This window comes from Ahaetulla prasina, chromosome 1, assembly GCF_028640845.1.
Source record: "Ahaetulla prasina isolate Xishuangbanna chromosome 1, ASM2864084v1, whole genome shotgun sequence".
Taxonomy (NCBI): Eukaryota; Metazoa; Chordata; class Lepidosauria; order Squamata; family Colubridae; genus Ahaetulla; species Ahaetulla prasina.
Genome location: NC_080539.1, coordinates 199,241,992 through 199,258,222, shown reverse-complemented (window position 1 = coordinate 199,258,222; position 16,231 = coordinate 199,241,992). Strand labels below are relative to the sequence as shown.

Below are 16,231 nucleotides of genomic sequence, written 5' to 3'. Positions count from 1 at the left end.
TTCAATATACTTCAGTAATATATAAATCCAGTAAATAAAGACATTTTAGAAATACTAAGATTAAAACACAGAATTTATATAAATATTCATACATCTTTATTTTGTTCATCCAATTGGCAGTTCCTTTTCCTTGAATGAACCTTTGTTAATACACATTTATCTTCTCGCATTCTTTGTTGATCAACTCTGCAGTTTGTTGATATTGCAGATTCTTGATGGACTATAAAAAATTATGATGCCTCTGTATGGCTTTTCCAAAAGAAACCCTCAGCTAATCTGTGGTTTTCTTGACAAAGGTGAATGTTAAAAAATGGGAGACTAGTCAAACCAGGTACACTGTCTGGATCATAGGTGAAACAGAAAAATGTTTTGATTTTAAAACAGTTTCAATATCAAGGTTTGAAATTTCTCTTGTGAAATGTTCAAATTTTAAAAAAAATGATCCATTGCAGCTATTGAGCAAAAGGATTAGCATGAATTGTCACATCTTTAATATGGACATCATTCAAGGGACGGAATGTCTTTTCATTTACAGGCAGCTTCTCCAGCTCATCAAGGGTATCCAAGCCATCAATTGCCCTGCACAGAGAAATAAAAAATAATGAGAACTACTTTGCATAGAAAGGCACATGTCATCTCTCATCTTTCTTAAAAACTGTCATGGGGATACATGCTCATTTACAAATAGGCTGCTATGATGCCTGTGGCCAATGACAAAAAGTCTGTGGAAGAGAAGGCAGAATGGTGAGATAACTTTCTATCATTCTTTCCTACCATCTAAGAAATTCTCTACTAACTCAGCTGTTCCCTTTCTAGGAAGTGACTTCTGAGGAGAAAACTGGAATGTAGTCACTCATGATTTTAATTTTCAAGAAAGTCTATGTGACACACAGGCATTATTGTAAATACTTGTTATATAGTGGGTTTCAGTTTCTAGAATCTCCAGTAAACATAGCTATTGCTGTGATTTCTGGGAGTTGCACGTATATCTGAAAAACACCCTAGTTCGGAAAAGTTGTGCTTTGGTTTGGGCATTTGCAGCATGCCAGCTTTCCATTTTTAAAAATACATTTTTTTAAAGCTAAGGTCAGATTGTTTAACAAGTAACAGAGGAGATATCTTAGATAAAAATTTTGTTCCATAAATCATGCAGTTTCTATCCTATTAGATCTCTATGGCATATATCTTGTATTTTATTTAGTAGCATTGATTACTTACTTCCCAAAGACAGTATATTTCATGTCGAGATGTGGCTGTTTGCCATAAGTGATAAAGAACTGAGATCCATTTGTATTCGGACCATTATTTGCCATGGAAACAACTCCACGGACACTGTGCTAAAAATGAATCAGGAAATTAGACCACATGTACTCTGGTAAATATTTTTTATTTCTAACTTTTCTATTCTGTCTTAAGGTAGCTTGCAGAATAAAACTGGCAAAGCCTTAACATATCTCTGGGCTGATTTACTAAAGTCAGCCTTTTCCAAACTTAAGACTTTAAGTTCATTACTGTTTTCTGCTACAACATACTCTAGTACTTTGTCAGTATACATGTTTCAAAAAGAACAGTGCACATGTTCCAAAAATTCATGAAACTAAATAAAAGAACAATTTCTATCTCTGAACTAACTTTGACAATGTTTCCTTTTGTTCTGGCCTTCCCAGGTAAGTAGAAGATATGGATGCTGTTGATGGATGGATAGAAACCCTAGTTAAATTCAAAGTTACTTTATGCTCAGGTAATTTTTAAAAAAGAAAATGCACAACTTGAATAAGGAACTGCAATGACAAAAAATAATCACCTTTAAGTATTCACTGTATTCATCTTCAAACTTCCTGCCCCAAATACTGATTCCTCCTTTCCCAGAACCTGATGTAATCAGAAAGAAATGGGGCCAGGGAGAAGGGGAACAAACAGATACACTGATCAAGTGGACTTCAAAATCAAGCCATGGTAGAAGCAAAAACATATTGGGCAAAAATTGGTATGTGTTGGAGAAGATGACACAACAACATATTGATCTCAAACTTGAATTATTATTGTTGGGGATTTTACCAGAAACTTATAGTAAAGAAAATGTATATTTGATTATTCATATAATAACTGCAGCTAGAATTGTATTTGCACAAAATTGGAAAAGTGAACAGATCCCTACAGATGAAAGTTGATTAAGAAAATATTAGCATGTGCAGAAATGAATAGATTAACACTTGCAATTAAAGGAAAGGAAGACTCTGACTATTATAATATATGGGAGTTATTTTATCAATGGTTAGAAAATAAATATGAAAATTAAAAATAAAAGCAGAGGAGTGAAAAAATGAAAATGACAAAATGAAATTTGACAAAGTCAAATAAGCTAAGAAGAGAAATGTTACAATAGTAGATATGTTATGTTATTAGTATTAATCCAAGAATAGATATAAATAACGTTCATGGTTGTAAATTTTAATGGTTATTGCACAAAAAAATTGTACTCAGATGACACACTGTTTAATGAAAGATGAAATGTTTGTATTAAAAGAAAATAAATTAAAAATAATATCTCCATAAATCCAGGTACCCTCCTCTCTAGCCCAAAAGTTGTATCTCCCCCAATTCCCCCCCCCAAAGTAATACTTAACAATATAGTAGTCTTGTTTTAGGAGAATGGCACAGTATATCTAACTTTCATAAAAGAAATTACCAGTTGGGTCTCCTGTCTGAACCATAAAGCCTTTGATATTTCGATGAAAAGTACAGCCATTGTAATAGTTACTAGCACAGAGAGCCAGAAAATTCTAAGGAAAAAAACAGAAAGTCAGTTAAGAAACAAAGCATGATACAAAATATTTTATACTCATTCCAAAGACTTCTATAGACATAATAGCTCAGACCAAATGCCTTGCTTAAATAGGGCTCAATGAAATCTGAATACGCCTTTCATGTTTCCTTCTCTCTTCTGCTCTTAGCCCCATCAGATTAAAAAAATATAGGGCTGGTTAAGGAAGATCAACAAAGCATATCTACCATAGTTTGTTGTCTTATAAATTCTCTTATACTGAGCATTTTGTTTATAAAATCTGAATTATTCCTCAATTCAATGGTATCTTTTATTTTCATGACTTACTTCACAAGCTTTTGGTGTTCGTTCACAGAATAACTCAATTTTAATATCTCCAACATCAGTGTGCAAAGTGACAGCCTGGAGGATGAATTGAACTATATTATTTTTTTGCAGCAGAACAGACAAAAAGAGCAGTCAAATGTACTACAGCCATACAATTAAAATAATTGACTGTAAAAGGAAATACAAAAGGTGTATATGTACCTCTCATAAATTAATTTCTAAGAGATAACAGAGTTCCAGTCCAACAAATTCTTAAGAGTACCTTGTTGGAGAAAGCGAACTTAAATACCAGTTCGTAGTCCTTTTGTAAAGAATATACCGACATCAATTTTCTGCATTTTAAATGTCAGGCTCAGAATGGGTGTGTACAATAGGCTGGACCCATTTTTAGGCATGTTTATAGAGTGGCAGCACTAAAATCATCCAGGCAAGTCAGTACTACAATTATAATTTTTCAACATCCTCTTCTCAGCAAGGCTAATTCGAGATAAAATACTCAAAAGATATAAATGAAGTTTTATACTGATCTTCAAACAGGTCAGAGTCTGATCTTTCTCCACAGAAATCACAAGGCATATTCATAAATTTCGGTGTTAACAGCCCAAAGAATATGGATACTGGATTGTTTCACCCAAGATCTGGCCAAGTCTTTCAAAACTCCCTGTGCCAAGTCAATTCTATAGTGAAATTCTATTTGCTAACTGGAAAGCTGTTCCGCGAAATCTAGAGGTCCGGGTATCTCTTTCTACGCGGTACCGAAGGTCTAGAAGCTGCAAACCTCACCATCTTTGCCGGTTCGCGGGTGGAAAATAAGGCACCCGTGTCTGAAGGAGTCCCGAAAAACAGCAGTGCTAAAAGCAGCGGAGAAACAGCACATGGCCAAAAAAAAAAAACCTCAGGTGGAGCAGAGCGGTTTCTCAGGCTAAAAAGGCTTTGGGAATTTTCTCGCTGCTCCAGCAAGAGGCAAAAGCGAGGAGAATTCCGACGACCTCTCAATTCCGCGTGCCCGGCTTTCGGGCCCGCGAGGAAGGCGCGCAAGCCCAAACGTGCACGCGCAGCGCCTTCCCATAGTATCTTCTTGCATTCAGGCCCCGCCTACGGATCTGCCGCGCTCGGCCTTTCTCCCACGAGGCGCTGGGTTCCGCCTCCGCCGGGCGACTGAGGGGAGGGAGGTGTTTGGGTTAATTTTCATCGACCGACTGCCTGCTTGTCTAAATACACGCGTTTAAGACGGGAGTTGAGGACGTGGTTCACACGTAGTGATGTTTTTCCAGGACGGGGACAACGAAGCGATTCATTTAAAAAATCTGAGGAAAGTTGGCTGCTCGGGTAAGGAGGCAACTGCAAGTGGAGCCCCCCTCCCGCATTGCAAATTTCTTGTTCTTTTTTGGGGGGTGGGGGGAGAATCTCCTTAAAACTAGGAAAGCTTAACTGGGAGGAAATGCTCCTTGGTTGGAGTCGTGCAATCCTTCCTGGAACCAAAACATATGGCAGGGTTTAATATAGCGAGTTGGGTCTTTTTTTTCCTCTCCCTTTTTTCTCGGTGGTTGCCCGGGCAGGAGGACTGTTACTTTGTATTTTATCACGCTTCTCGTGTTTTATCTAAGGAATTCGTTCACACAAACCAATGTATATCGGTTATAATAAATGAATATTGAAATGGGGGGGGGCAGCAAGGCAGAAGGAATAATGGTGATCACATTTATTTCGCCAGCGTTTGCATTTGAGTTGATTCTCTGTTGAGCAAGATATAAATCCTTACGATTTATATTGATATTGATTGTTTCCTGATTGCTTAATTGTACCCTATCATTAAGTGTTGTACCTTAGAATTCTTAATGAACGTATCTTTTCTTTTATGTACACTGAGAGCATATGCACCAAGACAAATTCCTTGTGTGTCCAATCACAGTTGGCCAATAAAAAATTCTATTCTATTGAGCAAGATATCCATCTTTAAAGCAGATCTTGTCTCGAATAACTGCATGTTCACATTTCTATCATTCTCGTGGATTTGACTGCAACTTTCCTGATCTGATATTTTACATCTGAGATGAACAATAATTGCTGTTTTGAAAGATTCGAATAATTCTGGAGATGTGACCTTCCTGACTCTTAACTTTCAAAGCCAGTTTTATTAATCATCTTTTTAAAATAGAATAGAATAGCATTCTTTATTGGCCAAGTGTGATTGGACACATGAGAAATTTGTCTTTGGTGTATATGCTCTCAGCGTACATAAGTTGAATAAAGTACATTCATCAAGAATAAAAAAATACAACACTAATAAGCTATCAAATCGTACTAGGAAACAAAAATGATATAAATTGAAAGATACAATAAATCTGGTTATAGTAATAAGTGGAAAGAGATAGATACTAGTAAGGAAGAGAAGAATAATAGTAATACAGTCTTAGTAAATTATTTGATAGTGTTATGGGAATTAATTGTTAAGCAGAGTGATGGCATTCAAGGAAAAACTGTTCTTGTGTCTGGTTGTTCTGGTGTGCAGTGCTCTAAACATCATTTTGAGGGTAGAAGTTGAAACAATTTATGTCCAGGATGTGAGGGGTCTGTAGATATTTTCACAGCCCTCTTTTTGACTCATCAGTATATAGTATAAAGCTTGCTCTTCGGTAATCAAACTTTACTGCTCCATTGGGATACTGGAATTTTTCTTTATGAATATATGATGATATTGCAGTAATATGATTAACAGCCTTGTTTTTATCTTGGACAAGGCTAAGATGAAATTTTGTGTTTATTTTGTAAAAGATAACACATCTGGATTCATTCATAACATAAAGCTATCAGTTAGGATTTGCAAATACCAAGGTTCACATGATGATTTAACTCAAAGCCAAATAAATTGCATTACGGCTTTATCCAGAGAGTAACATTGTCAAAACTCACTCCAGGAGTTGGTCCCTGTTTGACTGCACAAGCCCATCAAACTTTTAGTCTGGTGATATGCATATAGAATAGAATAGAATAGATTTTATTGGCCAAGTGTGATTGGATACACAAGGAATTTGTCTTGGTGCATATGCTCTCAGTGTACATAAAAGAAAAGATACCTTCATCAAGGTACAACACTTACAACACTTAATGATAGTCATATGAACATTTAATTATCACAAGTAGAAAAATAGGTAGAATTATATATGTCCATCTTGAGTTATATGAAGGTGGAATATAAACCTAATACTGTTACTACTAATAAAATAGTTCTTGTCTAACCAATGAAATCATGAGTTGTGAGGAAACTATACAAATTCATTTTTAATTTTAGAAAGTTGCAGTTCATACGCTGTAACATAGTTACATGGAGCTACTGCTGATTCCTTCTTATTTTCCCATTTTAAACATTTTTAAGAAAAACTAACTGGGAAACCAACCATTTTGTACAAATCAAATACTCAACATTTTTATTTCTTTATTATTTATTTATTTATTATTCGAATTTATATACCGCCCTATCTCCCAAGGGACTCAGGGCGGTTTACAGGCATATAAAACATCAATATCAATATACAAATTAAAATAATCCTTAAAAAACTTATTCTAGCGCCCGAATTATTAAAAATAGAGATATAAATATCAAATATAAATATTAAAATCAATTTAAAACCCCTCTAAATTTAAAAATCTAAGCCAGTCCTGCACAGATGAATAAATGTGTCTTGAGCTCGCGACGGAAGGTTCGAAGGTCAGGAAGTTGACGGAGTCCTGGGGAGTTCGTTCCAGAGGGTGGGAGCCCCACAGAGAAGGCCCTTCCTGGGCGCCGCCAACCGACACTGCCTAGCTGACGGCACCCTGAGGAGTCCCTCTGTGAGAGCGCACGGGTCGGTGAGAGGTATCTGGTCGCAGTAGGCGGTCCCAGATAACCCGCCCTATGCCATGGAGCGCTTTAAAGGTGGTCACCAAAACCTTGAAGCGCACCCGAAGGCCACAGGTAGCCAGTGCAGCCTGCGCAGGATGGGTGTTATGCGGGAGCCACGAGGGCTCCTCTATCACCCGCAGCCGCATTCTGAACTAACTGCAGCCTCCGGATGCCCTTCAAGGAAGCCCCATGTAGAGAGCGTTGCAGTAATCCAGGCGAGACGTCACAGGGCGTGAGTGACCGTGCAAAGGGCCTCCCGTCCAGAAAGGGCGAACTGGCGCACCAGGCGAACCTGGTAGAACGCTCTCCTGGAGACGGCCGTCAAATGATCTTCTAGAGACAGCCGCTCATCCAGGAGGCGCTAAGTTGCGCACCCTCTCCATCGGGGCCAATGACTCGCCACCGATGGTCAGCCGCGGATTTAGCTGACTGTACCGGGATGCCGCATCCACAGCCACTCTGTCTTGGAGGGATTGAGCTTGAGCCTGTTTCTCCCCATCCAGACCCGTCGGCCTCCAGGCACCGGGACAGCACTTGATAACCGTTGGGGTGGTCCGTGTGAAAAGTACAGCTGGGTGTCATCCGCGTACAGCTGGTACCTCACACGAACCCACTGATGATCTCACCCAGCGGCTTCATGTAGATGTTGAACAGAAGGCGAGAGGATCGATCCCGCGGCACCCCACAAGTGAGGGGCCTCGGGCCGACCTCTGCCCCCTGTCAACACCGACTGCGACGGTCGGAGAGATAGGAGGAGAACCACCGATAAACGGTGCCTCCCACTCCCAATCCTCCAACCGCGCAGCAGGATACCATGGTCGATGGTATCGAAAGCCGCTGAGAGGTCTAATAGGACCAGGGCAGAGGAACAACCCCTATCCCTGGCCCTCCAGAGATCATCCACCAACGCGACCAAAGCCGCTCCGTGCTGTAACCGGGCCGGAAACCGGACTGAACGGGTCTAGATAGACAGTTTCATCCAGGTGTAAGGAAACTGATATGCCACCATACTCTCAACAACCTTCGCCGCGGCGGGTTGGAGACCGGACGATAATTACCTAAAACAGCCGGGTCCAGGGAAGGCTTCTTGAGGAGGGCCTCACCACCGCCTCTTTCAAGGCGGCCGGAAAGACACCTCCACCAAAGAAGCGCCAGAATCGCCTGGAGCCAGCTCGGGTCACCTCCTGTGTGGCCAGCACCAACCAGGAGGGGCACGGGTCCAGTAAACATGTGGTGGCATTCAGCCTCCCCAACAACCTGTCCATGTCCTCGGGAGCAACAGGGTCAAACTCATCCCATAAAATGTCACCAAGACCACCCTCAGCCGTCTCACCCGTATCACCGCAATCTTGGTCCAAACCATCCCGAAGCTGAACGATTTCTAGCCTTCTATGGTAATTGCTAGGTACCGGTAATAAGTAAGTTGCCTCCTGGTACTTTTTGGGGAAAGATGCTCCCCTGCACAGAAAAAGTAAGGAAAAGATCGGATGGGCATGGTGAGAAACATCCTGAGATTTAAGAGAGCTATCTTCTTGTTTGCGTACTTGTAAATGGGTGTCATTGATTATTTCCTCCCTGGCAGCTACTTTTGGCCCACTCACTCCTGTCTCTGCTGCCTGATAGTGAACAGTTTACAGCATCATTGAAGGCAGAAGTCAATGCACGAGGCTGAAGCCATACTTTGAAATGTGAGGAAAATAGAAATTTGGGTGGGATTTTTTTTTTCATTCTTTTTTAAGACCAGAAATCAAAGACATTATCCATTCTCCCTATTGTAGGTTCTCCAAGATTATGCTATGCTTGAAAATTGCCTAGAAATGTATTTATATGCAGTAACTTATACTGCCAGTTTTGGTGGAGGTGTAGTTTCCTCTTGTCTACCGTTGATTTCTGCTTACCTGTATGAGGGCTGCTGCAGAGGATGTGTTCTACTCTTCTTGTTCCCTTCCTGGGTTCAAGATGCTAATAGTTTCACAGTTGAAACTGGGGTTGAGTCTGTCCATGTGTTGTGTGTCAAAAGCTCCTTAATGTCACAGTTTGATAGACCAATCCAAATCCAAACCTGCTAGGGAATTCCTGGAAGCTTCGCATTCAGATAAATAATGATTAATAGATACATAGAGATAAACCACATTTACATAACATTCAAAAGCGATAATAAAAAAACTAAGAAGGAAACAAGAACACATCCCCTCCAGCAGCCTACATTCAGGTAAGCAGGTAAACACTAGACAAACACAGAACAATACTCTAAGGAGCCCATAAGTAGGAAACTACACCACCACCCCCAAAAAAAAATGGCAGGGCAAGCTGCTACATATAAACACGCAGCAAATCCCACATTTGTGCTCTTATTAATATGTTAGCTCTTTCTAACCCCATATTTACTTGCACTGATAATGTTACTGAGTCAGGTGAACCTCTGCAAGCAAACAACCAAGCTCAGAGAGCAATCGAACGTGTAGCCATTGATATTCTCTTTTATTAGATTGCACTTTCTGTTCCTTTTGGAAATGCTTTTGCTTTTGGGTTTTCTAGAAATCTGAATGCCGCTGTCCTGTTTGAAGCTGATTACACGACCTTTTTTGCAAGCATCCTCATTGATTTTTCAGCCTTTGCGTTTCATCATGGATCTGAAAGACCTTGTTACTTCCTTAAACGATTTTGCTTCGCTTTCCCTGGCTGAAAGTTGGGATAATGTGGGGCTCTTGGTTGAGCCAAGTCCTCCTCATATTGTCAATACCCTTTTTCTAACCAATGATTTAACTGAGGATGTGATGCAGGAAGCCCTAGAGAAGAAAGCAAACCTCATTCTTTCTTATCATCCACCCATTTTCCACCCACTGAAACGTATAACATGGAAAACATGGAAGGAGCGCCTGGTAATCCGAGCCTTGGAAAATAGAGTTGGCATTTATTCTCCTCACACAACATATGATGCTATACCTAATGGAGTCAATGACTGGCTTGCTACAGGACTGGGTGAGGCATTCTTGTTAGTAATGACACTATATGTAAAATAAGAATCTATGAGCACAAGCCAAACACAAAGTAGATAATAACATTTTATGTTTATTATTATTATTATCAACTTTGGCTTGTGTTTATGTTTTTAAATGTTACGTTTGTATTTTTGCTAGCATTTTATACTATAAGTTTCTGTTGAAATGTGTTAGCTTGACTATGTTAGGTAACTAAAATATTTGTGGCTGTTTAGGAAAAAAAGACAAGTAAAACACAGAATGGATATTATTTTAAACAATGACAAAATACTAGACTGAAGTATATATTCATATCCAACTATTATTTGTAGGGAGCTCCTCTCTCCACATCTTTTTTTTTAGAACAAGTTTTATTGATTTTTTAGTGTCCCCCCCTTACACACTTACATGATTTATGAATTATGAGTATTGGCCATATCATATCTTATACAATTCAATATATTCAAATATATTTTACTTAGTTACAGTTTTTGCCAAAATATTTTTTTTGAAAATTTTTATTTATTTTTAGACATAAAATAAAATTAAAAAAACCCTCATCAAATCAATTCCATTACAATGTGCTGCATGGGTGTTAACATATCTTCCTGTGCATTCACAAAATAAACTTTTCTTTCATACATATATCTTATACTCATTTTTCCTAACATATCTTTTCGTTTAACCAGTTGTAGAATAAGTCCCATATTTTATAGTATTGCTTATCTTCTTGTTCTCTAATTTCAAATGTTAACTTGATGTTAACATCTCTGCACATTCCAACATTTTTCTAATTATTTCATCTTGCGAAGGTAACTTTTCATTTTTCCAATTTTTTGCAAATACAATCCTAGCTGCTGTAATAATATTCACAATCAAATATTTTATATCTCTGGTATATATCTCTGGAATAATTCCCAACAGAAAGACTTCTGGCTTAAAGTCAATATGCTTTTTGATCATTTTTTCCAACCACGTGTGTATTTTAGTCCAGTATCTTTTAGCTTCAATGCATGTCCACCACATGTGGTAATATAATCCAGGTATCTGATGACATTTTCAGCATTTTTCAGATTTATCCTTAGACATTCTGGCAAGTCTTGTCGGGGTAAATGCCACCTATAAAACATCTTACACAAATTCTCTTTGAATGCTGTAGACATCGTCATTTTATAAACCAAAATATTCTTTTTTCATAGTTTTTACTAATTTCCTAATATTTCCTTGCTCGTTTTATTAAGTGTCATCTTCTTTTGCCCTCAAGTTCTAATTTCTCTATTTTTATTTGTGTTCATTCTCTTTCATTCTTTTTTTTTTAACTATTTCAAATTTTATCCTAATATATTCAAATATATTCGGGGTTGCCGTTCTTCATTTCATCTTTTCCTTTTCACAGCAATCCTTTCTTCTCCTCTCACTCCTTTCTCTCCGTCCTTTCTTCCTGCCTACTTTCTTCTCTCCTCTCCTACTCCTTCTCTCCTTTCTCCCCCTCCACCCTACTTCCTATCTAACCTTCTCTCCTACTCTTATTTCCCCTACCTTTTGTCCTCTCCTCTTCCCTTTCTCCTTTCTCTCTTCCTCTTTCTCCCTTTCCATCTCTCTCCTTCTTCTTATGTCTCTCCATTGCTGTATTTATTTTCAATATTTCTGGTGTCCAGACAACCCCGATTTTCTCATTTATTATGCATATTTCTCAAATCTCCCCTCCTATATTTTAATTATTAACATTGTCTTCATCTTATTTCATTTATATAGTACAATCAATTAATGCAACTTTCCACCTCTTATTTTCTTAAAGTTTTTGTTCACAATTCAATACTTATTATATGTCTGTCTCAACTACCTTCAAATGTTACCTGGACATTCTGAAATTAAAAAGCCCTTTAGCTCCTTTTGCATACCCTAGCCAACAGCTCCTGCATAACTCTGTCAAAGCCAACTTCCTTACTCTGTATACATAGTTTTTAGGAAATTGAATTGCCTTACATTTCTCTCCATTAAAGAACAATGAGCTTGATTGTAGTTTTAAATAATTGCTTAAAAATTATGATTTTGCCTTAAGAAAGCATATTCTGTAGAGGGCTGGTGCTTAGAAATGGAAAATGTATATGATAACTATCTAATGCAGAGGTCTCCAACCTTGGCAACTTTAAGCCTGGTGGACTTCAACTCCCAGAATTCTGCCAGGCTTAAAGTTGCCAAGGTCGGAGACCCCTGATCTAATGGACACCTTTTCAAAGGATTGGTATGATACGGCTCTTTTAATTCTAACTACTTCAAATTCATGAAGTAGGGCAATCCATAGACGGTACTAACATTTCAATATTCTGTGCACAAATAGTATGCAGATATAAATGGCCAAAAGTCCAGAACCTACTATGTGAGTCTATGTGAATCATAAACATGGATGATCAGGAATTCTAAGCAAAAATGTAGCAGGCTGCTACAGGAATTAAAGATCTCTGCCCCTCTTCTGCCATTTCCTTGCAAGTGTGATTTAAAAACAATTGTAGTTTAATATTTTTCTGCTCTGCAGTAGTTTCAGGGCTATAACTAATTGCTGTAATATTTACAGCAGCCATTATAATATTGTGAAGAATTAAAATATTCATGTATTATGATAATATTGGTACATTTCAATAAACCTCAACTTTCAGTAAGTTAACAACAATATACTGCGAACAATGCTATGGAAGGCAAGTAATTTGATGGTTGGTAAGATAAAAATTGGACAAGAGTATTGTGCAAATCATTTAATTGGCTCTGCTTTTTCTTAGGCGCTTGCACGTCTGTTCCTCTGAAACCAGCTACAGCTTCCACTTACCCTGTAGGTGGGCCTTTCCGGATTGAATTCAGTGTAGCCTCTGCTGAAAGACTGGAAACGGTTTTATCCCAAGTCCACACAATACCAGAGGTGTCACTCATCACAACTCAACCTGCCAGGTATTGCTGGAGACCACCATAGGTTATTTTCTTTGACTGACAAGCTTGTGTGGTAAAAGAGCAGGTTCTTTATCTGTGACCAGACAACATTTTTGAGACTGTATAAAAAGAAAGCAGTATATATTATTTAACTGTGCTAAAAGGCTCTGTACTTTAAATCCTCCCACTTTGGGTTATACAGAAAATATGTGCTAATGCCTTAAACAGCTTGCAAAAATATTCTAAGTTAATCCAGTAATTTTATTCTATTTCAGAAATATCAAACTAATAAGTTTTGTTTTCCATGTAATAGCAGATTTTTATTTTAAGACCATACTTCAAGAAACTAGTGTTTTTTTCCAAATATTAGATGTATATCTGATGAGACATGCTGCTTTGTATTACATTTCAAGCCAAATAAATTCATTGAGAGCGAGGGGCATTTTTAAGACTACTGTAACTAATATGGTGCATATTAAATTATAAGCATGAGCTTATCCTTCCATGCCATAAACAAAGAACCAAACCCTTCCTATATTAGACTGTTTACTTCTCTAGCCAAATATGGTCTAATCTGATAGGAGTGGCTCTCTACAATTAGTCAAAAGTGCATGATTACTAAAGGCAATACATTTTGTGATCTGCTCATGTGAGAGAACTGGAGGTAACATTTATATATTATTCACCATCAGCGTATTATAAAGGTTTTTTTAAAATTAATATTTCTGTTCCAAATTTCCAAGGATTGAAGGAGAAGAACAAACACGTGTCAGCCTGAACTGTTCTCAGCTAGCTTTGTTGCAAGTAGTGGCCTTGCTTTCCCAGAAGAGCCTGCTATATCAAACGACTGAAATCATATCACTAGAGAAGGTAAACCACAGATAAACAAATCAAAGTTTATTTTCACAGAGAGATTACGCAAAGCTGCAAAAGGAATAAACGAAGATCTAGTGATGTGATGGAGGAAGGTTGCTTGTGTCTTAGCAAGGAAGTGAAAGAAAAAACTTAGCAAAGAGATGTTCTGTTTCCAGCAGAAATAAAAGGGATTCTTTGCAGTTACAGCTGCAGTTTCCTTGCATATTCAGGAAGTTGAAGAAAGTACCAATAAGAGAAAAGACTGCTAAGAAACTGACTGTATCAATCGTATACTGTATTTTAAAAAACGGGGAACAGCCACTGCTTATTTCTCCATCCCAGCCATTCCTGAAAGAATATAAGATACAGCCTCCAATGACCTCAACAGCCAATAGAGCCATCTTCAATTTTTGCATTCTCTTCCCATCTTTTCTTTAAGCATGTACCGTGTTTCCCCGAAAATAAGACCCTGTCTCATATTTTTTTGAACCCTGAAATAAGCACTTGGCCTTATTGCCATGCGCTCAAAAGCCCAATTGGACTTATTATCAGGGGATGTCTTATTTTGAAGGAAACAGGGTAACTAAATAAGCTCAAAAAAAGCTTATGGCTCAAAAAAAATTCCCATTCTCCCCTCTTTATTTTACCATTTGCTTAAGCAGCATCTGGAGTGCTGAAATGCTTGTCCATTCTTTTCTGAGACTTTGGGTATTAAGGTACAAATAGTCTTCGACTTATGACCGCAACTGAGCTGAAAATTTCCATTGCTAAGCAAGGCAGTTGTTAAATGAGTTTTGCTTCATTTTACAACCTTTTTGCCTCAGTTAAGTGAATCACTACAGTTTTTAAGTGAATCATGCGGTCATTAGGCAAATCTGGCTTCCCCTGTTAACTGCCAGATGCCAAGTGCCCAAATTTTTATCCCATGACCAGTCGTAAGTTTTCTCAGTGCCATTGTAACTTTGAATAGTCACCAAATGAATGGTTATAAATCAAGGACTATTTGTATGTCATATCTCAGATCTGGAAATAGGACAAGCATAATCATTGAATAATTTGTGGTGCATATGGGATAGTTGTGAATCACAAGCTGACCTTGATGTCCTCAAATTCAATATTATTTACATGTTACAATCCATCCTAAACATGTTGAGTCTTTTTCAAAAGGGCTTGATCCCAACTAAATTTGCAAAAGATTGTCAGTTATATGCAATAGTTGTTAGTGCAACTGATAGGTGCATATCAAGGACAAATCGTGAAATATATTATGTTGCTTTAATATATCTTCTTGTATTTAGGAAAAGAGACTCATTTAAATTTGTCTTTGTTATTACAGCAAGATAGCTGCCAGAGCACCTTCGTTGTAACCATTTCATTTTTTGGCTTTTCAGCCTCTGCTTGCCAATACTGGAATGGGACGTTTATGCACATTGCACGAACCGGCCTCCGTTTCTCTCTTGATTGAACAATTGAAAAGTCACTTAAAATTGTCTCATATTCGTCTAGCACTTGGAGCAGGGAAATCACTGGGTATATATTTACTTTCTCATTTTATGTTGCAAGTGGACTTTTGTTACTTGCTACCTAAACCATTCATTGTTCTTTATTTTGTGAGATGATGCTTATTAGGGCAAGAACAAATAGATGCATCTATTTCGAAGTGATTTGTTTAACACATTCAGAGGATCCACTTATAAAAACACCCAACAGCATTTCCTGCTGATTGTTTTAGAGTAAAGTATTGCTTTGCTTTGGAATTAAATAAAATTAGTCTGGTTTAGCCAGACCAGTCATTTAAATAAATTATGGGAGGGGAACATTATTTGAAAATTTAGCATATTTAAAATGTTTGGAATTGAAAAGGACATCTTTAATTAGACTAAAAACAGTAAGAGTTCCTTTTCAGAGTGTGAAAAAAGCAACCCACATCCATCATTATACTTCAAAGTCTTGTTTGATCACATTGTGTTGCAACTGCACTCTAAAATGCTATCTTATTGCCTACTTTTACCTAACAGTAACTCACAGAGCACTGCTCTGTCTAAATTAGAACTAACTGCTCTAATCAGCAATTCTCTTTTTAACTGAAGATGAAGGAACCTGCTTGTTTGAGTCTGTAAGGAAAACCAAAGGCTTATGCAGGATTACTAAAGGCCTAGGGAAACAACTGTTGATCCAGTCATGTATTCCAACCTACAATCTTTAATCCATTGCTCATCCATTCTTCATCATCTCAGGGAAAACAACAAACCGAAAACTAAGCACAAAACCTGCAGCACTAAACTATGCTAATTATTCTTTTTTAGAGTCCTCAGTGAAGGTGGTTGCTCTTTGTGCTGGTTCAGGAGCAAGTATTTTACAAGACACAGAAAGTGATCTCTATGTTACTGGTGAGAAGTTTTTTAAAACAGGATTTTAAAACGGCTGTGCTAAAATCTATTTTCTTGTAGATCAGAAATACCATTTTCTGTTAACATT

At 37.9% G+C, this 16,231-nt stretch overlaps 2 protein-coding genes across 4 annotated transcripts in view; one reads left to right on the top strand and one right to left on the bottom strand.

The window, feature by feature from the left end:
- Positions 1-55: 55 nt before the first annotated feature.
- Positions 56-4,159, bottom strand: PPIL3 (peptidylprolyl isomerase like 3). Its single transcript, XM_058187736.1, has 6 exons — positions 3,896-4,159; positions 3,113-3,187; positions 2,690-2,783; positions 1,805-1,872; positions 1,219-1,337; positions 56-579 (listed from the first exon to the last, which is right to left on the bottom strand). Exons 1-6 carry the CDS (start codon positions 3,896-3,898, stop codon positions 453-455), a joined length of 486 nt encoding a protein of 161 aa, XP_058043719.1. The 5' UTR covers positions 3,899-4,159; the 3' UTR covers positions 56-452.
- A 131-nt stretch (positions 4,160-4,290) lies between these two features.
- The window catches only part of NIF3L1 (NGG1 interacting factor 3 like 1), a 22,997-nt gene continuing 11,056 nt past the window's right edge, over positions 4,291-16,231 (top strand). For 2 of the 3 annotated variants that reach the window (XR_009155675.1, XM_058187724.1), the window contains exons 1-6: positions 4,291-4,441; positions 9,534-9,977; positions 12,754-12,919; positions 13,642-13,768; positions 15,145-15,283; positions 16,060-16,143. Coding sequence is in view for 2 of the 3 variants with exons in the window: in XM_058187724.1 (XP_058043707.1) it covers positions 9,542-9,977; positions 12,754-12,919; positions 13,642-13,768; positions 15,145-15,283; positions 16,060-16,143 (952 nt within the window). In the remaining variant the exon portion in view is untranslated. The remainder of the gene's footprint in view (positions 4,442-9,533; positions 9,978-12,753; positions 12,920-13,641; positions 13,769-15,144; positions 15,284-16,059; positions 16,144-16,231) is intronic. The other variant, XM_058187710.1, reaches the window with a different exon arrangement.